Source organism: Triturus cristatus, chromosome 11 (genome assembly GCF_964204655.1).
Source record: "Triturus cristatus chromosome 11, aTriCri1.1, whole genome shotgun sequence".
NCBI lineage: Eukaryota > Metazoa > Chordata > Amphibia > Caudata > Salamandridae > Triturus > Triturus cristatus.
The window spans coordinates 645,049,780-645,075,933 of NC_140594.1; the positions used below are offsets into that span (position 1 = coordinate 645,049,780).

At 44.7% G+C, this 26,154-nt stretch overlaps 1 protein-coding gene across 4 annotated transcripts in view; it reads left to right on the forward strand.

The window, feature by feature from the left end:
* The window catches only part of PPP1R7 (protein phosphatase 1 regulatory subunit 7), a 565,298-nt gene that overhangs the window by 306,782 nt on the left and 232,362 nt on the right, over window positions 1-26,154 (forward strand). For all 4 annotated transcript variants that reach the window (XM_085634149.1, XM_085634151.1, XM_085634150.1 and 1 more), the window contains one exon: window positions 9,712-9,842. In XM_085634149.1, the coding sequence (XP_085490275.1) occupies window positions 9,712-9,842 (131 nt within the window). The remainder of the gene's footprint in view (window positions 1-9,711; window positions 9,843-26,154) is intronic.

Below are 26,154 nucleotides of genomic sequence, written 5' to 3' on the forward strand. Positions count from 1 at the left end.
CTGACGGAGCTCATGAAGGCACCGTTTGAACCCATTCACAAGGCCACACTGCAGATGTTGACGATGAAAACGGCCTTTCTGGTGGCCATAACCTCACTACGCAGGGTGAGCGAGCTTCAAGCACTAACACTACAGGAACCCTACATTCAGATTCACAAGGACAGAATAGTCCTGAGAACAGACCCACACTTCATGCCCAAGGTGGTGTCGGCGTTCCACATGAATCAGAGTATTCAGATACCAAGTTTCTTCCAAAACCCGACTTCAAACGCAGAAAAGGCCCTGCACACCCTCGACGCAAGAAGAGCGGTGATGCACTACATTGAGAGAACCAAGGAACTCAGGAAGTCGAAGCAGCTGTTTGTGTCCTTTGCTACTAGCTTCATGGGTAGGCCAGTGACTAAGGGCACCATCGCTAGGTGGATTGCCCTCACTATTCAATTCTGCCACAAACAGGCTGGACAGGAGCTAGCGGAGACATTCAGATGAACAAGGAAGCACAGGTTGGACAGAAGGTGCTTCAACACATTTTCAACGACCAACGCTCATCTACCACCCAGCCGCCACAAAATTAGGAAAACCGCTACAAAGTCTATGCACAGCATAGTGAATCCAGAAAGATTCACGCTGCAAAACGAATAGTTTCTTACCTGTCGGTGTAGTTTTGCAGCTTGAAGATCTTTCTGGATTCACTAGCGAACCCACCCACCTCCGCCAGGAAGATGAGGCTGGAGGAAGAGGGGGTGAAATGGAAAAGATCAGAAGGAATGAAAAATTACAGAAAATGGACAAGAAGAATTAATCAATCGCCTAGGGTTAAAAAAAAAGGGAAAAAAGAACCCGAAGATGGTGCCCCAAAGGTGGGACTTCCGCAGGAAGCACGACGACGTCACGGGAGGTGCACCAAATGGTGGTCGTCGACGCCCACCTGGGCTACAAAAAAAACAAAAAAAAAAAACAAAGAAAAGACTACGAATCCGGACCCAACCACAAGATCGCGGAATAATGCACAGCATAGTGAATCCAGAAAGATCTTCAAGCTGCAAAACTACACCGACAGGTAAGAAACTATTCGTTCCTGGTGCTCTAGCAAATAATGTTTGTGCTGTTGCTCTGCGCTCGGTCTCATCATCCATCTTCCTTGAGCTTGAGCGTCCCAAGGAGCACTCCTTGGTATGGGTGCTACTGGATCCCCCTGTCTTAGTACATGGTTCCCCCTGCCGCATGCACGTTGACGATGTCACTTGTGGTAACAAATACTGAAAAGAGTCCCCTTTGAAATCCCACAGTTAGTGTCTGATGATTCCTAGATTGGAAATACAACGGAAGGAAGTGACGCCTTCATGGAACCCCTTTTGGTTCAGTGTGTGGTATCTCATTTATCAAGATATTACTCCGTGTAAAGTTCCTTTGGTCAATGCTCATGTGGGGTGACAGACAGAGGCATCTTAACGTTTGTATCTTGAATTATCGGATTTGCTTATAACTCTGCTCACAGTGCGTAATCTAGGCAGACTAGTGATGAGTAAATAACGGGTTATCGTGCGGTGCACATGAATAAAAAGTCGGGCTTAACTTCCGTTTTAGACAAGGGGGCAAATTAAAAGTATAAGTTACGAAATAGTAGCGGCAAAGTCATGTGACGATCACATACAGAAATATCCGTCCGCCTTCCACTAGTCTTACCTCCACGGTGTATCCCGCTGTGGGGATAGCGTGAGGTTCGGGTCTCCGTTGAAGTGTATGGGTCAGCAGGACTTCATCTGCAACGTCATAGCGGCCGGCCGTCGACCTCCTTATTTAATCCACACGAAGAAAACTCCTCTGGGGATCGTATCCCGTAGGGGGGTGGCACAACGCCGGTGGAGTAAACCGGTGTAATCTATGATTCGAAAAACGGGATCCCAGTCGTGCTCTCGGATCCTTGTAAGAAATCACCGCAATCAAGGGTCAATCCAAAGGGGTTTATTCAATTCATAAACCTTTAACGTGACGCGTTTCACCCGCAAGGGGCTTGATCACACAACAAGACTGACAACATGGGATGGTTTACATATCGTTCAATAATTGATAACAGTAAAAGAAAGAGGACTGCTTGTGTTTTGTAAGCGCCATTTTACATTGGGAAAAAACGTCAGCTATACCATGGCAGCCATTTTCTCAATTCACAAGTGCTACCAAGCAAGAGGGAAGGAGCCGGCACATCACGAGGGCAACGACTGGGATCCCGTTTTTCGAATCATATATATATATATATATATATATATTCACTGAAAAAACCATAGGTTTCACACATGTTATAGTTAGCTGGACATTTTACTGATAAAAAACCAATGAAATTCCCCCGTTATAGTTACTGTAGGCAACTATAACTCACGCGACCGCAATCCTCTGCTGATGCTAATACTGTATTTAGACACTTATTTGCCCATATCTTCTTCCATTAAATTTTAGCTATACATATATTACAAATATTTTTTTTTCATAAAGACACATATGTCATCAGCAGAGGATTACGGTCGCGTGAGTTATAATTGCCTACAGTAACTATAACGGGGGAATTTCATTGGTTTTTTATCAGTAAAATGTCCAGCTAACTATAACATGTGTGAAACCTATGGTTTTTTCAGTGAATTAGCAAGGTTTTTTAAATGCTATTTCCTAACTATAACGTGTGTGAAACCTATGGTTTTTTCAGTGAATTTGTACGGTTTTTTAAATGCTAAGTTACTTTACGCCATTTGTGGCGTGCGCGCCCACTTAACGCAGTTCGTTCCGTGCACGGTTTTTATCAACTTTAATAAGCCCTGTACATTTGGTGGCCTTCGGCCACCAAAAGCACAGGGGGTGAGGTCAATGTGGATAGTGTTTTTTTTATTTCGATTTTATAATTTCATGTTGCCAAAATTACGTTATTTTTCTCTATTAATAAGCCCTGCACATTTGGTGGCCTGCGGCCACCAAAAGCACAGGGGGTGGGGTAAGTGTGGATAGTGTTTTTTTTATTTTTATTTTTTTACCGTAAGCGTACGGTAAGCGTACGGTAAGCGTACCCCGCGAAATTGCCGAAAAAAAAATAAAACCGTTTTTGCTCTTGGGGGATGTTTGGGGACTCCCTCAACATGACTATGTGGGAGGGAGTTGTCAAAACAGCCCCGTAACATGTTTTTGGCCATCATGTTTGATAAACAACACTCAGTGCGAGAGACAAAATGGCGGACGCCGCTTCCTGGTTTCGGCAGATTCGAATGTTTACTAAGATCTAAGAGCCAATCAGAATCGCGCTCGCGCACGCCACCGTAAGCTTACGGTAAGCGTACGGTAAGCGTACGGTAAGCGGGCTCAGATATATATATTGATTTAAAGGCTATTTTCTCAGAATCTACTGAACAGATTTACACCAAACCTACAAAAGGCACTTCCTTGACCTAGGGACTACCTCTCTGCCAAATTTCTAGTAATTCTGTTCAGCCGTTCGGGCTGTAGCTCGTTCTAAAGGTCCTATGGAAAAATGCATGGGAAAAACGCGTTTTGGGACCCCCCTTTTATCTCAGCCCCCGCTTGACGAATCCCCCCAAGACTTTCAGGGTAGGAGCGGAGCGTAGCGCCCCACCTATTTTGAGAAATTCGCGAGGATTCGTCGACCGGCGCCAAAGTTATTCAAAATAGAATGTTGAGGTTTTCCTATGGAAACGTGGTCCTAACTATAACTACCTACTGGCGACCGCCAGTAGGTAATATATATATATATATATATATATATATATATATATATAAATATATATTCACTTAAAAAACCATAGGTTTCACACAAGTTATAGTTAGCTGTACATTTCACTCGTAAAAAACCAATGAAATTCCACGTTATAGTTAGATCAGGTAACTATAACTCGCGCGCCCGCAATCCACTGCTCATGACGTCACATATTACATCACTCATGACATGGTCAGTGGCATCACTCATGAGATCACTGATGACATCATCCTTTTGATAGAGTGGCGGTCGCGCAAGTTATAGTTACCTGATCTAACTATAACGTGGAATTTCATTGGTTTTTTACGAGTGAAATGTACAGCTAACTATAACTTGTGTGAAACCTATGGTTTTTTAAGTGAATTTGCAAGGTTTTTTAAATGCTAATTCCTAACTATAACGTGTGTGAAACCTATGGTTTTTTTCAGTGAATTTGTACGTTTTTTTAAATGCTAAGTTATGTATTTATTTTTAATTTTTGCGCACACCATGCGCGCGCTGTGGGCACTCTGGTCGCTTCGCGCACCGAGCGCCCACGTTGCGCATTTCGTACCGTGCACGCCTCGCCATTTTTTACAAAATATCAATTGTTTTTCTCCCTTGGGGGTCCTTAGATTTATATATTAAATGTGATTGTTAATTCTTTTTTTTTTTTAAACTTTTTTTTACCGTACGCGTACGGTAAGCTTACCGTACGCGCATTCCGCGATTTTTTTTTAAAAATTATTACATTTATTTCTCATACTTTTTGGTCCTTCGTGAACCCCCTGACGAACGCTAGGGGGTCTGCAACTCTCTTCGTTGCCCCCTTTTCATGTTATCAACCTTTGTTTTTCAGTGCGAGAGACAGAAAATGGCGGCCGATACTTTCTGATTTCGACCGATTCGAATGTTTACAGTCATGTAACCACCAATCAGAATTGAGCTCGCGCACGGCACCGTACGTGTACGGTAAGCTTACCGTAAGCGCACGGAGCGCGCTTACAGATACATATATTGATTTAAATGCTATTTTCTCAGGACCTACTGAACAGATTTACACCAGACCTGCAAAAGGCACATCCCTGACCTGAGGACTACCTCTCTGCCCAATTTCAAGTAATTCTGTTCAGCCGTTCGGGCTGTAGCTCGGACTAAAGGTCCTATGGGAAAATGCATGGGGAAAACGCGTTTTGGGACCCCCCTTTTTTCTCAGCCCCCGCTTGACGAATCCCCCCGAGACTTTCAGGGTAGGAGCGGAGCGCCCCATTAGTTTTGAAAAATTTGCGAGGATTCGTCAACCGCCAAAGTTATTCCAAATAGAATGTTGCGGATTTCCTATGGAAACACGGTCCTAACTATAACTATCTACTGGCGACCGGCAGTAGATAATATATATATATATCTATATATATATATTCACTTAAAGAACATAGGTTTCACACGTTATAGTTAGGTGGACATTTCACTCGTAAAAAACCAATGAAATTCCCCCGTTATAGTTAGGTCAGATAACTATAACTCGCGCGCCCGCAATCCAGTGCTCATGACGTCACATATTACATCAATCATGACATCATCCTTGTGATAGAGTGGCGGTAGCGCGAGTTATACCATGTGTGAAACCTATGGTTTTTTAAGTGAATTTGCAAGGTTTTGTAAATGCTAATTCCTAACTATAACGTGTGTGAAACCTATGGTTTTTTAAGTGAATTTGTACAGTTTTTTAAATGCTAAGTTATGTATTTAAAAAAAAAAATTTAAGGTTTTTCACCGTGCGCGCACCCCGCGATTTTTAAAAAAAAATAAAATGTTTTTTCACCCTTCGGGGTCCTTTGGGGACCCCCTGACAAAGGCTAGGGGGTCAGGAACTCTCTACCCTGCCCCCTTTTCACGTTCGCCACATCTATTTTTCACTCTCGCACCCACAACAAACAAAATGGCGGCCGACACTTCCTGATTTCGAACGTTGACTGACATGTAACCACCGATCAGAATTACGCTCGCGCACGTTAGGGTGCTAAGGTAATTCTGATCTGTGGTTACATGTCAGTCAACGTTCGAAATCAGGAAGTGTCGGCCGCCATTTTGTTTGTTGTGGGTGCGAGAGTGAAAAATAGATGTGGCGAACGTGAAAAGGGGGCAGGGTAGAGAGTTCCTGACCCCCTAGCCTTTGTCAGGGGGTCCCTAAAGGACCACGAAGGGTGAAAAAACATTTTATTTTTTTTTAAAAATCGCGGGGTGCGCGCACCGTGCGCGCACGGTGAAAAACCTTAAAAAAAACATACATAACTTAGCATTTAAAAAACCGTACAAATATAGATATTTATGTGCTTTAACTGCAATTTTCTCAGGAAATACTGAACAGATTTACTCCATATATGCAAAAGGCACTTCCCTGACCTGAGGACTACCTCACTAAAGGTCCTATGAGAAAATGCATGGGGAAAACGCTTTTTGGGACCCCCCTTTTTTCTCGGCCCCCGCTTGACGAATCACCCGAGGCTTTCAGGGTAGGAGCTGAGCGGAGCGCCCCATTAGTTTTGAAAATTTCGCGAGGATTCGTTAACCGGCGCCAAAGTTATTCAAAATAGAATTTACAGATTTCCTATGGAAACACGGTCCTAACTATAACTATCTACTGGCGACCGCCAGTAGATAATATATCAGTAGGCAGTCATAGTTAGGTCTTCCTTTCCATAGACGGAGCATTTCTTTGGTTTGCTAATAACTTTGGCCCTGTTTGACAAACTTTCACGAAATTTCCCCCCAAAAAAGTTTACCTACCTCAGCTCCTTTGTGGAAAGTTTCAGGGTGATCCATCAAGCGGGGGGCTGAGAAAAAAGGAGGGTCCCAAAATGTAAAATCTCCATGCATTTTCCATAGACTTCTTTGAGATAGGTTTTAGCAAACATTTCTGAAAAGATTTCCACCAAATTCGTCAGGAAGCTAGATCTTGGGTTGCAGATTGGGCTTTTTGTGCTATGGTGTAAATCCGTTCAGTAATGTTTGAGATATTATAGGTCAAAAATAATTATATATTTTTGCAGTTGTGCGCATGAGAGTCCTGTGAGTATGCAAGAATAAAATATGCATCCGTGTGATTGGTGTAGAGGCCCGTTTTTCCTATGAGCCTTCATGCTGTCACTAGTGTGAGCGCTCTGACTGTGGGGTGGTAATAAAATGGCGGCCATTACTGTTTACTGTGAAAAATTCAAGGTGTTGTGGAAAGGAATTGAAAAAGCTATATAAGGGGGCAGCAGAAAGGCATGCTGTCCCCCCTAAGTTTAGAGAGGTGTCTAAGCAATACCTACTGTGAAAAAAAAACATTTTTATTGTTTTTAACTGATTTTTACGACTTCGCCGGACTCGACATCAAATCAACAGATCAAATATCCCAGTAACTTTCATGGAGTCAGGTTGACTCAAACGTTTCATCTGAGCCGTGCTAATGGTAACATGCTTCTTTTGATGTTTGTGCCTGTCTTTTTTCCAAACTGCAATACTGCAACAGATTATAAAGACTTTTTCTATGCAGGCCTCCCGAGTCATTAATAATAGGATGTCAAATCGCTTGTTTCATGCGGGGCTGGACAAAACGTTCAGATTATTATTCTTCCTGGCGGTCTCCTCAGACACCGATCAAGTCCAAGGAGACCGGCCCGACCATGAAAATCATCCACCCCGGGCTCCCACAGACCCCTGCTCATCCCACATATACCACAGAGCCACCACCACCATCGCACCCGTATTAAAATGCACCATCAACACCGAGACCGGCTGCTTCCCCGTCAACTAGAAACGCGCAGAAGTCAGGCTCCTGCTCAAGAAGCCCTCAGCAGACCTGACGGACCTCAAAAACTACTGGCCCATCTCGCTACTCCCTTTTGTGGTGAAAGTCACAGAGAAGACCGCCAACGCAGAACTGACAGGGTTCATCGAAGACAACGCCATCCTCGACCCTTCACAATATGGATTCTGAAGCAACCACAGCACTGAGACCGCCCTACTCGCCTCTACCAATGACATCCGTGGCCTCCTCGACCAAGGCCACACCGCGTCCCTGATTCTAATCGACCTGTGAGCAGCCTTAGCCACCGTCTCCCACCCCACACTCGCAGCCAGACTACGCGACGCCGGCATACAAGGCACCGCCCTCGACTGGGTCAGATCGTTCCTCGCTGGCAGGAGCCAAAGGATCAGACTGCCACCCTTCCTCTCCGAATTCACTGAAATCAATTGCAGAGTTCCACAGGGATCATCACTCAGCACAACTCTCTTCAACATCTACATGGCTCCCCTCGCCACCATCGTCTGGCAGCACGGCCTCAGCATAGTCTCCTACGCCGACACCCAGCTCATCCTATTCCTCACCAAGGACCCCACCTCCACCAGACTCAACTTCCAGGAAGGAGTGCAGGACGTTGCAACCTGGATGAGCAACAGCTGCCTAAAACTCAACTCGTAAAAGACAGATGTCCTCGTGCTGGGAACCACACCTTCGGCGAGGAACGACACCTGGTGGCCCACCGCCCTCAACAGCCCCCCGACCCCCACGGATCACTGCAAGAACCTTGGCATCGTACTCAAACTCCTCCCTCTCCATGAACTGACAGGTCAGCGCCGTCACCTCAAGCTGCTTCAACACCCTCCGCGTCAGACGCCAGACCTTCAAATGGATCCCCCCCCCGAGGCAAGGAAGACAGTCTCCCACACACTCATTTATTTGCAAAGTTTTATATAGCGCTGGCTAGTCCCTGAGGTATCGATCGGAGCGCTTTAAATGAGGATCAGCGAGTCACAGGTTACATAATTACATAGCCAAGTATAGCCATAGAAGAAAAAAAACATGAGATTACACAATAATATGAGTTATATAATGTACACACGTCTTCAGGGGAGTGAAAGGTAGAGGGGAAAGGAAAATAGGGGTAAAGAATGCAGGTGAAGGAACTCGACAGGGAGATGAGGAAAACAATGTCCGATGTCCAGCTGGGTAGGTGACGGCCGAGGGGTGAACCAGAGCAAAACTCCTCTATAGCTGCATAGGACAGCTCCACTGGGTATCGGCCAAGGTTGCTCGGACACCACCATTACCAGCAGGCTGGACTACAGAAACGCAGTCTACACCGGCATCAACAAGTCCCTACTCTGCAAGCTCCAGACAATACAGAACACCGCCACCAGACTTGTCCTCTGGATCCCCGACACAAACACATCAGCCAACACCTACGCAAGCTCCACTGGCTCCCCATCGAGAAGAGTCACCTTCAAGATACTCACCTACGCCTACAAATGCCTACACAACACCGGACCCCAATACCTCAACAACAGAATCACCCTTCACGTACCCCAAAGAAACCTCCGCTCCACCACCCTCCTCCTCCTTGCTGAAATCCCGTGCATCTGCAGAGCCAGAGCAGGGGGGAAGATCCTTCTCCTACATCGCAGCCAAGACCTGGAACGACCTCCCCACCGACATCAGACGTGCTCCCTCCCTGGACACCTTCAGAAAGTCTCTGAGGACCTGACTCTTCAACTGACATGGAACCGCTGACCTCCCCCCCCTCCCCCTTACCTCCCTTCCAGGCGCCTTGAGACCCTCTTGGGTGAGTAGTTCGCTTATAATCCCCCTGATTGATTGATTCCCATGACTTTTTGACATTGCAGCATGGGAAATTCTAATTTATGGCTCTGTGCCTTACTACTTTAAAGGGTCATTCTTACTGCTACTAGAATAATTAGTTTTTTAATTTTCTTACTTTTTCAGGCTTCTGTATAGATGGCGCCTATATAACTGACTGTGAGCAGTCAGTTCATGATATCTGTTTAGTCATCCTTATGGAATGAATGAAGTATATTTAGTCTTCTGCTTCTCTTGTCTCATGTTAGGTTTTACTTCTAATATATGAGAAGGTTCTTTTTTTCACCCTGACCTTACACTTTAACTCTTCCAGTTTTCTATTCTTTTACCATAGGTCTTGTGCCTTCGTCAAAACTTAATCAAGCATGTGGAGAATTTGCAACATCTGGTCACCCTCCAAGATCTGGACCTGTATGATAATCAAATCCAGAAAATTGAAAACTTGGATACCCTGACAAATCTAGAGTGAGTAAAAGACAGGTGATGGGTATATTGGGTGTTTAAGATGTGGCTTTCAAAAACACTTGGAGTAGAGATTCCTGGAGAAAATGGTGTGAATGAGCTTGATTCCTGGGGAAACATCAAATGCATTAGGTTTTACCCTATCAAACTCCCTCCCCAAAACCTGGGCATTGGCAAAGCATTTGTCTTGAGTTTTGGGGATGTTAGTTAAGTATGTACACTGATATACCCATTGCATATGTTAACTTGTACTGGTTACTCTCTTCTCTTAGCCAGTCTGAATTTTAATATATTCAAAATGATTTACATTTGTTCTTTGGCAGCAGCATACTGTTGCTGCCCACAGAATGCCAGGGATTACTACCATTGTGCGCCAGTAATCATGTTGCCCATGATTATCACCTTTATACCAAATCCAGCCTGTTTCCTGGGATTACCAGCATTGTACAAAGGCCATTATGTTGCAAGGCATTACTTGTAGCATACTAGGATCAATGTGTTGCCAGAAATTGCCACCATTGTGGCAGGCTCAGCATGCTACCATGGATTACTACCATTGTGTCATGGTCTGCCATTTACCAGAAATTAGCACCATTGTGCCAGGGCCCCTTTGTTGCCAGGGATTATCATCATTATACATTAGTTAGCAGATAGCCAGTATTTTTCAATTCATTGTGCCTGCCCCCAACACTCTACAGTAAAGGTCTTCAATCTGTGGGATGCGACCCCCAGGGGGGCTTTGGTGACCTGGGAACGGGGGTGCACATTATCCAGTCTCACTATTGCCTGGAATCCAAAACGTTTGCTCTCCGTTTTGGAAATAGACCACCATCCCGGGTCGGTTAATTCCGATCGTTAAACTGCTTCGGCTGAAGTTTCATTAATTGAGTCTCCTGTGATGTGAACTAAGCCGGGCAGACAGCTAAATAAGCCTTTGTGCAAGGGTGACTGCTTGCCTGAATGAAATGCAAATGTACACTATGAGTTAATCTGCAAATGTAAAGGGTAATCTGCAAATGTAAAGGATGCTGTGGAGCCGGTTCCGCTTTAATACCCAAGAGGAGGTGTTGAAGGAATAGCTATGTAAAACAAAATTGCATTACGTACAGTCTGGTATTACTTGAATCAACATTGTGGAAGCACCATTTTATCATAAAACTATTTGCACATTTTGTAGCAGTCTATTATACTTTGCGTAATGCAAGTATGAAATAATTAATTGCATAATCGCAGTGCTTTCTGTCAAAGGCTGTGACCTCGTAGCACTTAAAATACAGAAGGCACTATTCTTCACTGCACCAACCAAGATTTAATTATGTGCCTCTCTGCTTACACACAGACCTTTGCAGTGCACTAACTAATAGAGGTTTCATAATGTACTACTGGGTATTTGCCACTTAGTAGCAACTGTGTTTTATTTATTTGTCATTTAAGCTGCTCGTTATTTTATATATAGCTACCTGATGGTGAAATACCTAAAAAGAAACGTACAAAATATTTTGGGGCTTATTTATGAGAGACTTTCGCCACCGGATTGTCACTTTTTTTGATGCTCTGGCAGCACAAGCCTCTCAATCATATCTATGAGGTGACGCAAAGTCACCATGCGTGGCTTAGCATGGCCTCATAGATATGGAGTAAGAATAAGCAGCACAAGTTGCTGCGTTGCCTAACTCTGCGTCAAGGAGGCGCTCCATGGGGGTTGCATTGGGAGTTACCACGCAACACCCATGTATTTTGAGAGCTCCAGATTTACAAAATCAAGTAAATCTGGGGCAGCGCCAAAACCTATAGCCGGCGTAACGATTTTCCTCTTTCATGTGTGCTGCATTCTGTAGCACACACAGAAAGAGGAAAGCGCCTCTCAGGATTGTTCTTGTGCAGGAAGGTGCCTTTTCCTGCACAAAATTCCTGCCTGTGTTGATGCTAGGTAGCAGTTTGTGTGCCAATGCATGTTAAAGGAAAGGAATGCACTGTATTTAATAAATACGATGCATTCTTGCCCTTTCACATTGGCGTAGGGTAGTACAGCAAGAAGACTTGCAGCGGTGCCCTACACCACTTCCTCATAAATGAGTCCCTTTGTTTTTAGCCACACCTTTGACCGCGCCCCCATGCTCACTGACCTTTGGTTTGCTAAACTCTGTTTAATATTATTTCACCAATGTAAAAAATGATTTGCTTTGAGAATAGGGGGACTTTATAGTTGTTGGTGGTCCTCAATGATGAGTACCAGGTTCTAGAAATTTTTGTCAAGAGGTGGGCCTTACACCGAAAAAGTTTTGAAGGGGGAACTTTGCATCAAAACGTTTGAAGACCTCTTGTCTGCAGGCACAATAAAAGCACTGGATGAAGGATTAATTTTCTTCCATCAGTGCATCTCCATAGGTAGGGAGAGGAGTTGCTACATGGGCACTCCTTACTATGCGAGTGGACTGATACCTGTTGCTAAGGGAGGTAAAAAGTGTATTTAGTGTGCTGCATAGCGACATGGAGACAAAATCTCAAAATAGAAAATTAAGTGGGCTCTGGAGAGATGAGGGCTACGATGTGCAGGTGAAGATACTAGAGGGAGCCTTCACTCAGAGTGATGGGCTATTGAATAGGATATAGATGAAAATAAATGGGACTTCTTTTTTAAATATTGGGCAGAAGCCAAGCAAAACAAAAACAATCCAGGGCAGAAAACAAATTGTGGGACAGTGCTGGAAATTTGAATGCATACCACTGGGTCCACTCTACTACTCAACTTCAATGCTTTATAATAGCTCAACCAGATCCACGATCCCACTTCATTTTTCAATTGGCGAACACAGACAATCAGCCTCATCTTGGAGTCTTTCTGTCAGAGCCTCAGCCTCCTCACTGGGCTTTTTGCTTATTTTTCACAGACCCTAGCTGACGAGAATGCCAGGTCAGTGATGGAAATGAAACCCTTCCTATACTGCACCCAGTGCCTCTCGAAGTTTCCGTGGACCAGTCAGCATCAGCTCTGCTATCTCTGCTTCTCCCCCTGAAGGTGACAGCACCACTTGCCAGGCCTGCCTTACCTTTCAGTTGAAGAAGGGCCCACTGGAGAATTTGGAGGCAGGAATCAGATGATACCCGCAACATCTTTCATGTTTCTTTATATTTTGTCTGTCTGACGTATGTATGCTAGCTGTGTCCGTAAATAGATCATGTCTCCCTAAGGTACATAAAAGCATCCTTAACGGGGGATTTTAAGGCCCTCTTTGCACTTAAGAGTAGTTGTGGAGTTAATTTAATAAAATCTTGTATATATGGAAGGCAAAGTTAGTCATGGCAGATAAAAGTGAAGCAAGAGGAAGGGAGACTCAGTAGTCTGTGAAAACCGTGTGTTTGAGGCATGTGAGCTGTAGATCACATGCTGTGCATAGCCCGCCATCTAGTGTTGTTTCCGGATGTTTGCACTTTATTTTTGTTCGAAGAAGTCTTTTCCAGTCACAAGGTAGGTGACTCCTCCTTTTGGTGATAGTGCGCATGGGCATCGACTCCATTGTTAGAATATTTTTTCCGCCATCTGGTTCGTATGTGAATTGCTGCGCTCCGGTTCGGCACCATTTCTTGGGTTCCCTTCGATGCGCAATCCACTACCCTACGTATCGTTTCAAATCAAGAATCTTCGATCGGAAAACTCGTGGAGGGCCCGCGCCGGGCTCGCTAGAAGTCGATGGAACAGACTCCATTCAAGCTCTGTTACGGGTGTTGCGCCAATTTTCCACGCACCGACCTGCACCAAGTGTGCAATCTCTGTTTGTCCCCGGAACACGACAAGAAAGACTGTGACGCGTGCCGACCTCATGAAATGCAACAACAAGGCGGCTCCGTACTGGACATCTTTGGAGAAGATTCCAACCAAGAACATACTCAAAGAGCCGAGGAAGAAGAACATGTCTCCTTGTCCGAAGCACACTCCAACATAGAAGAAGAGGAGCAAGTTACACCGAGTCAACGTACAGGGAGTACAGAAAGCCCCATGCCCCAACATCCAAAACCTAAAAAGGCTCCGGTCCTTCCTCTACCTTCAGCCAAGGTGGGCACCGAGTACCCCGCCTGCGGGCCTAGCGCCGAAACACAAGAAAAAAGCCTTCCAGATTGGGTCGGCCCCCTAGCGGCACCGAACCGAAATCCTCGGCGCCGAAAACCAAACATGTGCCTCCTCCATCTTTCTCCAAGCCTAAATCTTCGGTGTTGAAGAGTTCAAAGCTGAAATTTCGACGCCGAAAACTACAACTAAAGAGAGACTCCAACAAAAGATTTTCGGTCCGATGTTCCACCTCCAGATCCGAAACAGAAAGAACTGGTTATCAACCCAGATACTGGACATATATTCATGCCAAATTACCTGAAAAAAGGAAATTGGCACATCAGGATGAGCATCCTATACCTCTAAAGAAAACGAATATGGGTACAAACCCATCACCACTTTATATTCCACCTCCTTCGCCTACTAATCCTCACCTACTCATTCCCCCCACTAATTCACCACCACCACTATTACCTGCCCCACAGGATGAGGAGGTTGGGGATGAGGATGACAACAGGCCAAAAGATGTTGACACATGGGAGGATTATAATACTGATCCACATACAGACACTGACCCTGATTTGTATCCATCTAGGCCATCACCTCCTGATGACAATATAGGTTATATTGAGCTTCTTAATAGGGCTGCTCACTATCATGGGGGGGGGGGGGGGGATTAGAGGAGGACTTCTTATTCAAGACATTAAGCTCCACTCAAAAAACAGCACACACTTTACCAATGCTTAAGGGGATGCTTAAGCATGCAGATGAGGTTTTCAAAGACCCTGTCAGGGCAAGAATAATCTTGCCCAGAGTTGAGAAAAAATGTAAACCAGTACCGACTGACCCTGCTTACATCAAGGGTCAACTGCCTTTAGACTCTTTGGTGGGCTCTAATGCTCGTAAAAGAGCACATTCACAAATAAAAGGTGAGGGCCCTCCACCTGATAAAGAGCCCAAGTTAATTGATGCCTCTGGTAAAAGGGTAGCTTCTCAGGTAGCTAATCACTGGCGCATTGCCAATGCTCAGCCTTTGCTAGCCAGATATGATAGAGCTCATTATGATGAGTTGGAAAAACCTTATCCAATATCTGCCTGATGAGCATAAAGCGAAGGCAAATGATATCATACAAGAAGGTACCAATACCTCCATCAAATGTGCATTAGATGCAGCAGACACAGCAGTACATGCAGTAAACACAAGTGTATTGCTACACAGACATGCATGGTTAAGAATATCTGGTTTCAAACCAGAGGTTCAGGCCTCCAGTCTTAATCAACCTTTTGACAAGGAACACCTTTTTGGTCCAACAGTTGACACCTCGCTGGAGAACATGAAAAAGGACACTGAGGTCGCAAAGTCCATGGGAGCATTACAATTACCTGCTAGTAGAGGTTCCTTTCGCCGCTCCTTTTACATGGGTGGTTCCAAAACTGTTACCACAGAAAATCCCTCCTCTTACAAGGGCAACAATCAGTCGCCCTCATCAAAAGGATATTTTAGAAGAGGTTTTAGAGGAAAGCACGGTAAGGGAAGAGGCAGAGGAAACTTCACACGCACTTCCCCCGCTCATAACAAACAGTGACTTCCTTCCACTACCCTCCGATCATTCCACTCCTGTCGGGGGACATCTCTCTCAATTTCTCCCTGTCTGGAACACCATCACCTCAGACAAATGGGTTCTATAAATTTCCAATATGGTTACTGCCTGGAACTTGCAGACACTCCCCCAAACATTCTTCCAAGATGACATGCAATGTCACAGGAACATCTCACCCTTCAAAAAAAAAAAGAGGTTCAATCTCTGTTAGGAAAAGGAGTAATAGACCCAGTCCCTTTACAACATCAAGGAACCAGGGTATACTCCCTATACTTCTTAATTCCCAAGAAGGGCAGATCTCTCAGGCCTGTTCTGGACCTCAGAGAACTAAATCTTTACATTCAATCAGACCACTTTCACATGGTCACTCTACAACAAGTACTTCCACTGTTTCAACAAGGCGACTTCCTGTCCACTCTGTCCACTCTGGACTTGAAGGACTTCTATTACCATATCCCAATACATCCTGCTCATCGCAAATACCTACGGTTCGTAGTAGCAGGGCAGCATTATCGGTTCAAGGTGCTTCCATTTGGAGTAACAACCGCACCCAGAGTTTTCACCAAGTGTTTAGCAGTAGTTGAAAGCTCACCTTCGAAGACAACACATTCACGTCTTCCTATATCTGGATGATTGGCTCATAAAAGCCAACTCGCAAAAAAGCTGACTCCATCACACTCACAAAACTGTGCAATTGCTCCATGATCTTGGATTCACAGTAAACCTGTCCAAGTATCATCTACAGCCATCCAACACACAGGTGAATCTGGGAGCCACAATAGATACAGAAAAGGCTTTGGCCTACCCCAGTCTGGCCAGAATCCGCAACATGCAGACTCTGCTCAGCAGTTTCAGCCTCATCATTCATTGCCAGCTCGAGTGTTCATGCAGTTACTAGGGAGGATGGCGTCTTGCATATGAATAGTCCCTTAGGCAAGACATCACATGCGTCCCCTTCAAGAGTGCTTAGCACGTCAGTGAACCAGGATCAAGGCCTGTTATCAGATCTAGTGTTGGTGGACGGCCGCACCCATAGCTCTCTGCCGTGGTGGAATACAGAAAACCTTTCAAAAGGGCGGCCCTTCATCGCACAGATAGTGCTAACAACAGACGCATTGCTAGCTGGTTGGAAAGCTCATCTCCAAACACATACAATTCAGGGTATGTGGAGCCTGCAGCAAAAGCAGCTTCACATAAAACATCTAGAGCTGCTAGCAATTTTTCTAGCGCTCAAAGCGTTTCAAGTTCATCTAGTAGGCAAAGCTGTCCTGATCCGTACAGACAGCATGACAGCAATGTACTACATACAAAGACATGGGGGGACACATACTCTCCAGCTGTCACAACTAAACACAGATCATCTGGAGATGGGCCATACTTCGGGTCATGGTCGGCACCAAGGAAATGTTTCTCAGCACCGAAACACATGTTAAAGTCGTCCGGCTCAGGATCGAGTCGTCCACACTCTGGCACCGAGCCCAAATCTTCAGGGTTGAAACCGAAACCAGTCTCAGGCCCAACTCTTTCGACACCGAAACTGTCTTTGGAACCGAAATCCTGGCCATCGAAGACACCGGCACCGAAACATAAAGATGCTCCGATACCACCAAAGAGCCCCGTTTCAACATCCCGCCTTCAAAACCGGACCCAAAACAAAAGGAACTCATATCCAAAAACTGGACACATTACAACCAAATTGCCACATAAATGCAGATCTGAGTCGAGGACACTTATCACATTCATTTAAAAAGGAAACTTGTTGGTACTGACCCTTCTCCTCCTCCATCACCTCCTTCCCCACAAACACAGCATTTACTAATTACTCCTAGTAATTCTCCACAACCACAAACACCTGATGATCAGGAAGATGGGGGGGGGGGGGGGGGGGGGGGCAGGGCAATGATCTTTCACCTGCAGACCCATGGAAGGTTTATAACACAGACTCTCCTACAGATAATGATCCTGACCTTTATCCTATCAAACCTTCTCCACCAGACCACAATGTAGACTATATAGAGCTGCTAAGTAGAGCTGCTGAATTCCATGGGGTGCAATTACATAAGAAATCCCTAGAGGAGGATTTCCTCTTTGAAAACCTTAGTAGTTCCCAAAGATCTACCCACACACTCCCTATGCTCAAGGGTATGTTAAGACATGTGGACAGCATATTTAAGGATCCTGTTTGTGCACACGTTCTCACCTCCAGGATAGACAAAAAATATAAACCTGCACCAGCAGATCCAGTTTTAATCAAGGGCCAGTTAACTTCAGACTCTTTAGTTGTTTCCATTGTCTGTAAACGGGCCAATTCAGACGTCGGGGATGCTCCACCTCTGGATTAAGAGTCTAACCTCATAGATTCCTCTGGGAAAAGAGTAGCCTCCCAAGCTGCAAATTACTGGTGTATTGCTAATACCCAGGCCCTTTTAGCCAGGTACAATAGGGCGCATTGGGAAGAAATGGAACAATTACTCCAATTCTTGCCCAATGAAAATAAATCCAAAGCTCAAGACTTGGTGCAAGAAGGAAAGCTCATTTCCAATTCTTCCATTAGGTGTGCATTAGATGCAACTGACACTGCGGCTATAGCCGTCAATACCAGTGTGTTAATAAGAATTCCCGCACCGTTAAGAATTTCGGGATTTAAACCCGAAGTTCAGGCTTCCATTCTACAAACATCTCTCTGGTCCTATAGTAGACGCGTCCATAAAAAAAATGAAAAAGGACACCGATATGGCAAAGTCTATGGGTGCCCTACAGTCCCCTTCTACTCATGGTTCCTTTCAGCGCACCTTCTATTGTGGGGGGTGTAGGAAGCTGGCTCTGTATATACTTTACCAAAGAGGGGTTTAGTGTGCACAGATTCCAGTGGAACCCCAAAGGTAGGCAGAGGTAAAGTTAGATAGCACCTCACTCTATTTGTGGTAGTGTGGTCGAGCAGTAAGGCAGTAAAAGAGGACACTGATAAGCATTTGTTCCACACACTCAATGACCTGAACTTCAGACGAATTGTTTTTGTATAAAAATATTCGTTTAGTTATCTTATTTTCTAGAACCAAGCAAGCCTGGCACAGGTAAGTAATAAATACTTTACAGTAGTTATGCAATTTGCAAACAGTTTGAATTTGTAATAGTATATGCACTTGGTTTTGACTTACAGTATGGTTTCAGAGAAATGCAATACTTTGTAAATACAGTACATAGACTTGAATTGGCTTTTCAGTAAAATACCAGCTAAGTTACTTTTTAGATTACTTTTTCTACTCAGAGTAGTATGCCTGGATACTACTCTAGGACATTTCCTGTAAACAGGTAAGTAACATCGTTTTGGTTAAACAGTACAATTTTAAAGAATTTCTTTAGGCTTTCAAACTCCACACTTTGAAACCTTTCAGAGAAAAACAGTCAATGTTATCCAGTGGAGGAAAATAGTGTTATTGGTTTTGAGGTAAGTATTTGGTAGAGGGAGTTGAGGTTCTGGGGGTAGACTCAGGGGTCCCCCAGGATCAAGGATGCACTCTAGTTACACCCTCAGCGGCACTAGGGCGGCTGGGTGCAGAGTGCTGAGGCCCAATGTTATCCAATGAGGGATAGGGGGCCTCTGGTTGGTGGCTGCTGGCGAGCAGGCCACAAGGTTGTGGGAGCCAAGCTCCTGGTGTTAGGCTCAGGGCAAAGGGGGATACGGTTTAGCACACAAAGTGCACCTGCAGCAGCGCAGGGGCGGCTGGGTGTCGGGTGCCCTGTTTTAAATGGGGATATTTGGTTTTGGTTTTTAGCTACAGGCTCAGGCCAGGAAGACTTCCAGGAGGAACCAACCGCTGGGCAAGTAAGTTAGAGGGCTTTTTCTTTTTTCCTTTTTCTTCTTAGGTTACGGGAATCTGCTTTCTTGGTTCAGGGCTGCCCCCTAAATATTGTATTTAGGGGTTGTTTGAGGGGTCTCAAGGTCAGTAGCCAATGGGCTACTGACCTGAGGGTGATTACATCCTTGGTGTGCTCACCCCACGTGGGGGAGTGAGCACAATCCCTAATCCTGATTGGGGAGTGCCTGCTGTCTGCAAGATGGTGGGCACTGAAGAGAGGGCTTCACCTCGACTCCCCTACCTGAGGGGTAGAGTTGGCAGAGGTGGCACACCTGGGCTGGCTAGTTTTTCCCACTTGTCTTCCTGCCAAAAAGGAGGGGAGATAGGAAGGAGGCCTACTCCTGATAGCAGGAGAGTCTGGGGTCGCATAACAAAGGCTGCCAGGCCTTTGAAGCCCCCTTCCACAGATGGCTCTTCCTGGGGAAGGTGTGCACACCTCTGCCCAGGAAAGGCTTTGTTTCTGGGCTCAGGGAGCGAAGGCTCCCACCCTAGGGGTCAAGAAACATGTCTTGTGGTGGCAGGCTGGAGTGTACCAGTCAGGGAACCCACCAGAGGCTGGTCGTTTTTCAGTGGGCATCTCTAAGATGCCCTCTGTGTGCATTTTCCATTATATCCCACACTGGCATCAGTGTGGGTTTAATGTGCTGAGAAGTTTGATACCAAACTTCCCAGTTTTCAGTGTAGCCATTATGGTGCTGTATTGTTCGTAATGACAAGCTCCCAGCACCATATACTCTTAATGGCAGCACTGCACTTACAATGTCTAAGAATGGACTTAGACACTGTAGGGGTACAGGGCTCATGCACCTGTACCATCACCACTTGTATAAGGCACCCAGCTAGTGGGGTTGACTGATCTATGCCAGGGGCAGTGGGTTGTAGGCATGGCACACAGGGATGTGTGCCATGTCAACTCTTCACTTTGTTCTGCACCAAAACACGCAGCCTGCAAAGGCAGTGTGTGTGTTAAGGTACATGGCATCTAAGGGTGGCACAATAAGTGCTACAGCCCTCAGAGGTCTTCCCTGGTCACAGTGCCCTGCGTAACTGTGGTACCATTTACCAGGGGCTGACCTGTGGCCAGAGATGCCAATTGGGTTAGTTTTGAGGAAAGAACACAGGTCAGCACATCAAAAAGTGCATCAGTAGTCTGGCAAAAGGTGGGGGGGGGGTTACTGCAGCTGAAACCCACTTTCATACAGGGGGCCCAAAATATCTCTTCAGACACTGCCTCTACACCATACAAAGGTAACAATCAGCCCTCTTCTTCGAAAGGTTTCTTTAGAGGAAACTACAGAGGCAACAATAGCAAAGGAAGAGGTGCAGTTTCCAACACATGCACCTCCCCCAAATAACAAACAGTGACTTGCCTACGCTTCTCCCCGATCATTCAACACCTGTCGGGGGACGTCTTTCACTATTCCTACCAGTCTGGCAATCAATAACTACAAACAAATGGGTGCTAGGAATTATCTGATCTGGTTATTGCCTGGAGCTTACCAACAATCCTCCAAATATCCCTCCACGGTAACACTCAATGTCACCGGACCATCTACACCACCGCAAACAAGAGGTTCAGTCTCTCCTTTTAAAAGGGGCTATAGAGCCCGTAAAATTAAAATATCAAGGGGCGGGCGTATACTCCCTGTACTTTCTAATACCCAAAAAGGACGGCTCTCTCAGACCCATTTTAGACCTCAGAGAGTTCAATCATTACATACAATTGGATCATTTTCACATTGTGACACTTCAACAAGTGCTCCCACTTCTACAACTAGGCAACTTTATGTCTACTCTAGACTTAAAGGACGCATATTTCCACATTCCAATACATCCCGCTCATCGCAAATATCTCCGATTTGTGGTACCAGGGCAGCATTACCAGTTCAAAGTGCTTCCATTCAGAATCGCCACTGCTTCCAGAGTATTTACAAAATGTCTGGCAGTAGTAGCTGCTCACCTGCGAAGACAACACATTCATGTCTTCCCGTACTTGGACGACTGGCTCATCAAAGCCAGTATGTACCTAAAGTGTCTCCTGCACACTTGCATAACACTGTGGTTACTGCACCAACTGGGGTTTACAGTCAATGTGTTGAAGTCTCATCTCCAACCTTCCAACACACAAGTCTATCTAGGAGCCACTTTAGATACTCAAAGAGCTCCGGCTTTTCCCAATGCAGCCAGAATTCGCAATATTCAGGGTCTAATTCTTCAGTTTCAGCCCACTCACTCACTACCAGCTAGGGTGTATATGCAGCTGTTGGGAACGATGGCCTCTTGCATCATGATTGTTCCCCAAGCAAGGCTTCACATGCGTCCCCTTCAGCAATGCTTAGCGAGTCATTGGAACCAGTCGCAGGGTCTCTTAACCGATTTAGTGTTGGTAGACGGCCGTACTATTAGCTTTTTGCAGTGGTGTAACCCACAAAATGTATCAAAAGGATGGCCTTTCATAGACCCTGTTCCACAGACAGTGCTAACAGCAGACGTGTCGCTCACTGGTTGGGGAGCTCATCTCCACAATCATTCAATTCAAGGCTTGCGGAGTCAAAAGCAAAAGGCTCTCCACATAAATCATCTAGAGCTGGTAGCAGTGTTTCTAGCGCTCAACTCTTTTCAAATTCACCTTGTAGACAAAGCTGTCCCAGTCCGCACCGGCAACATGACGGCTATGTACCATATACAAAAACGGGGGGGGTGACACACTATGCAACTGTCACACCTAGCTCAAGCCTTTTGGAAATGGGCCATGCACCACAAAATGAATCTCCTAGCAGAACACCTTCCAGGAGTAAACAATCAGATTGCTGACCTTCTTAGCAGACAGAGGCAGAAAATCCACAAGTGGGAGCTTCACCCTCCAGTTCTCATCCCATAGTTTCAAAATTGGGGTTTTCCTCAAATAGATCTTCCTGCCACACATGGAAACGCAAAATGCCCAAGCTTTGCCTCCAGGTATCCACACCCGCTCTCCAAAGGCAATGCACTATGGATGAACTGGTCAGGAATATTTGCTTACGCTTTTCCGCCTCTCCCACTCATTCCATTAGTGGTTCAGAAACTGAAGCAAACATCCCTCACACTGATATTGAAAGCTCCCACATCGGCCCGTCACCCTTGGTTCATCACCCTGCTGGAACTATCAAGAGTTGCACATCAAAAGCTACACCTCGCATCCGATCTCCTCACACAGAGCCATGGAGAAATCAGGCACCCAGATCCCAAAGAACTCAACCTAGCGATCTGGCTCCTGAAGTAAGAGTTTGGTTATCTGAATCATCCGAAAAACTGTATGAGCATTAACAAAAAGGCCAGAAGGCCTACTACAAGAGCTTGTTATGCAGCTAAATGGAAACAATTTGTTATCTATTGTAATAATAACAATATCAACCCTCTGCGTGCTTCTATACAAAATATCATTTGTTATTTATTACACTTTCAGCTGACAAAATTACCTTACACATCTATCCACTTACATCTCGCTGCAATAGCTGCATACCTAAAGAATAGGCAGCACTTGTCTCTCTTTAGAGTACCAATTATCAAAGCATTTATGAAAGGACTAAAAAGAGTTATACCGCCAAGACCCCCACCTGCCCCAGTGTGGAATCTTAACATAGTCTTTACACGATTAATGGACCCACCTTTTGAACCCATGCATAAATGTGAACTGCAATTCCTCTCAAGGAAAATCTTTCCTCATTGCAATTCCTTCACTGAGGAGAGTGGGTGAGCTACAAGCATTAACCATAGAACATTTTTCCAGCTTCATAAAGACAAAGTGGTCCTTTGTACCAACCCTAAATTTCTACCTAAATTAATATCTGCCTTTCACATCAACCAATCGATTGAGTTACTGTGTGGTTTCCTCAACCAGATTCAGTGGCAGAACGAGCTCTACACACTTTAGATGTTAGAAGAGTCTTTTTATATTACATAGAAAGAACAAAGTCACTTTGTAAGACAAAATAACTTTTTGTTGCTTTTGCTCCACCTCACAAAGGCAATCCTATATCCAAATCCGGTATTGCTAGATGGATTGTTAAATGTATTCAGACATTAAGCAAAAGCAAAGAGAACTTCAACAATACCCAATAGAGAGCATTCCACTCGTAATATGGGGGCTACTATTGCTTTCTTGCGTAACATCCCCATATTTGACATTTGTAAGGCTGCAACACGGTCTACACCACACACATTCACAAAGCACTATTGTGTGGATGTGTTAGCTAGACAACGAGCTAATGTAGGCCAGGCAGTACTTACAACACTTTTTCAAACAACTGCAACAGCTACAGGTTACCCACCGCTTTGGGAGAATACTGCTGTATAGTCTATGCAAAGCATGTGATCTACAGCTCACATGCCTCGAACGGATAATGTTACTTACCCAGTAAGCATCTTTTGTGGCATGTAGAGCTGTAGATTCACATGCGCCCACCCACCTCCCCGGGTACCTGTACCTGTTGCAGTTCTTTCTCATCTTATATACATACGCATGGACATCTCCATTCTACACTTACCTACTCAACAATATTAACAATGGAGTCGATGCCCATGTGCACTATCACCGAAAGGAGGAGTCACCTATCTTGTGACAGGAAAGAATTCTTAGAAGAAAAACAACTTGCCAACATCCGGACCAAACACTAGATGGCAGGACTATGCAAAGCATGTGAATCTACAGCTCTACAGGCCAAGAACAGATACGTACTGGGCAAGTAACATTATCGTTTTCTGGCATCGGACTGCCACTATTCTTAAGGTGCACAGGGCAGCAGGGGGAAAATGAGTGGCAAGTCTGAGACTCGAGTGGGTGGTCAATGAGGGTGAGTAGAGGGCCACCATGAGTGTCAGGAGGTTGTTGGGGGAAGGCTGTTTACTACTGGCGCGACAGTATAGAGGAGAGGATGTAGCAATGCCGCCAGAGCGGTGGACTTTTAATATTACAATTAACCCACCTGAAGTAAGATGAAAGGCTGTGGTATCTGTACTGAAACCTAAAACGGTCATTTGCAGGTTGAAAACATACGTCTGTCTTGGGCAATAAATTAAGTGAACTGTATCACCAGCCACAAGGAGAGACAGACGGACAGGAGGGCTGCCTTGGAGGTCACGTGAAGTCTTCCATTGTTCCAGGTGGGAGTCTCCGCATCCGCTCATCCTGTGATTCTGGGCAAATTAATTAATCTTACCAGTCATCATACATCATACATAATCTGTGCTTTGTAGTGTCTACCATCACCAGCATGCTCAAGTAGATCTTAAGGAAGCCATGTAGAATGTATTTAACGAGAGGGATACCTCAATCCTAACGCTTCTGAAAAATAATTCTTATATGATATGTCTCTAGTTGACAAACAGTGTGTTACCCAGAAATATAGAGGAGAACAATTATGTATCAATAGTAGAAAGTGTAACCCGTATCAGTCAAAATAAATACCTTGATGTGGCTTACCCGGTGTCAAATTGTAAAGGTGGATTATATATCTAATTTAATAGTCAACCACCAAGGGTGTGTAATGATCTTATTGTGATAGAAAAAAATGAATCAGTCCTTGGTTGGGTAAGCATCTGAAGCCATGATAAGCTGGAATTTCAAACCAAACAGAGCAGTACTCCATGATTTACACTTGTCAGTAACAAATAATTTAAAAATTACCTAGTTATAAAGAAACTGACCTGTAAAGTATGATACGGCACCCAAGATTGCAGTGATATGCCGAGCGCAAAGGGAGACGACTCTGAAATAATACCAGTAGCAAAGTAGACGTTGATGATAATAGACAGTGCAGTTCTTAAACTATCCAAGATGTTGTTAATGATATCAGTGCAAGAATCTGAGGCAGAGCTAGATATAATCGTTCTAGCTGTAGCTATAATTGATGGAATGGAAAGTGAAGAAAAGTTGGGTAAGAGAGTGGACAGATGGTTATGGGTATTAGTAATCAGAGAAGGTAGGTGTAACATATTTAGATTAGCATGCAAGGAATTTTGTTCAGTTTTCTTACAAGCTCCTGGAAAAGTCAAATCTCTTAATTTGGGAGAGTACTGAGAGCTATAATTCCTGCAGTCCTTTTATGATAGGGCTCTATTATATTTGATGGCTGGGATGTGTATCTGTCTGAAACAAGATAGTGTTAGTCCAGTTTGTTTAGCTTTTTGCAGTGCCTTTTGGTAGCTGCAAGAACTGTGTTTCAAGCGGCACAAGGAGCAATCCTGAGTGTAGGAAGCTGGCTTTGTTTATGGTACACAACTAGGTGGTTACACCGTGCACAAAGTCCTGAGATTTCCCCAGAAGTGTACAGGGCTCCGTGGAAACCCAAAGTGCTCCATTTGTGGTTGTGTGGTCACACTGCCTTAGGCCTAACAAATGTGTGCACACAAGGACCAATAATTGACACACGACTCAAAAAGGAGATCCACACCAATTTTATAAAAATGAGCTTTGCTCTAGATTTATTTTAAGACCAATATCCTTTTTTTAAAAAACTTTTATAATTTTAGCATGAAAATGCAGTACAGACAAATGGGCTCACTGTCGATGATACATTCAAAGGAATAAAGTAGATACATTTGACCATTTCAACGTCAAAATGTCAAATAATAATAAAGACGTACAGTGGCTAATGGGTGCATGTATAATCACTATGTCCTGTTGTGTTAGTTGAAAGCTTCTTCTGATAGCCCCACGGTCATTGCTCCTGCAAAGAGGATTACGCCCGACCTATTCATACAATCTATGTAATACAGCATGGAAGTAAGTATGTACAGCATTGCGGATCAATAATTGTAATGCTGAT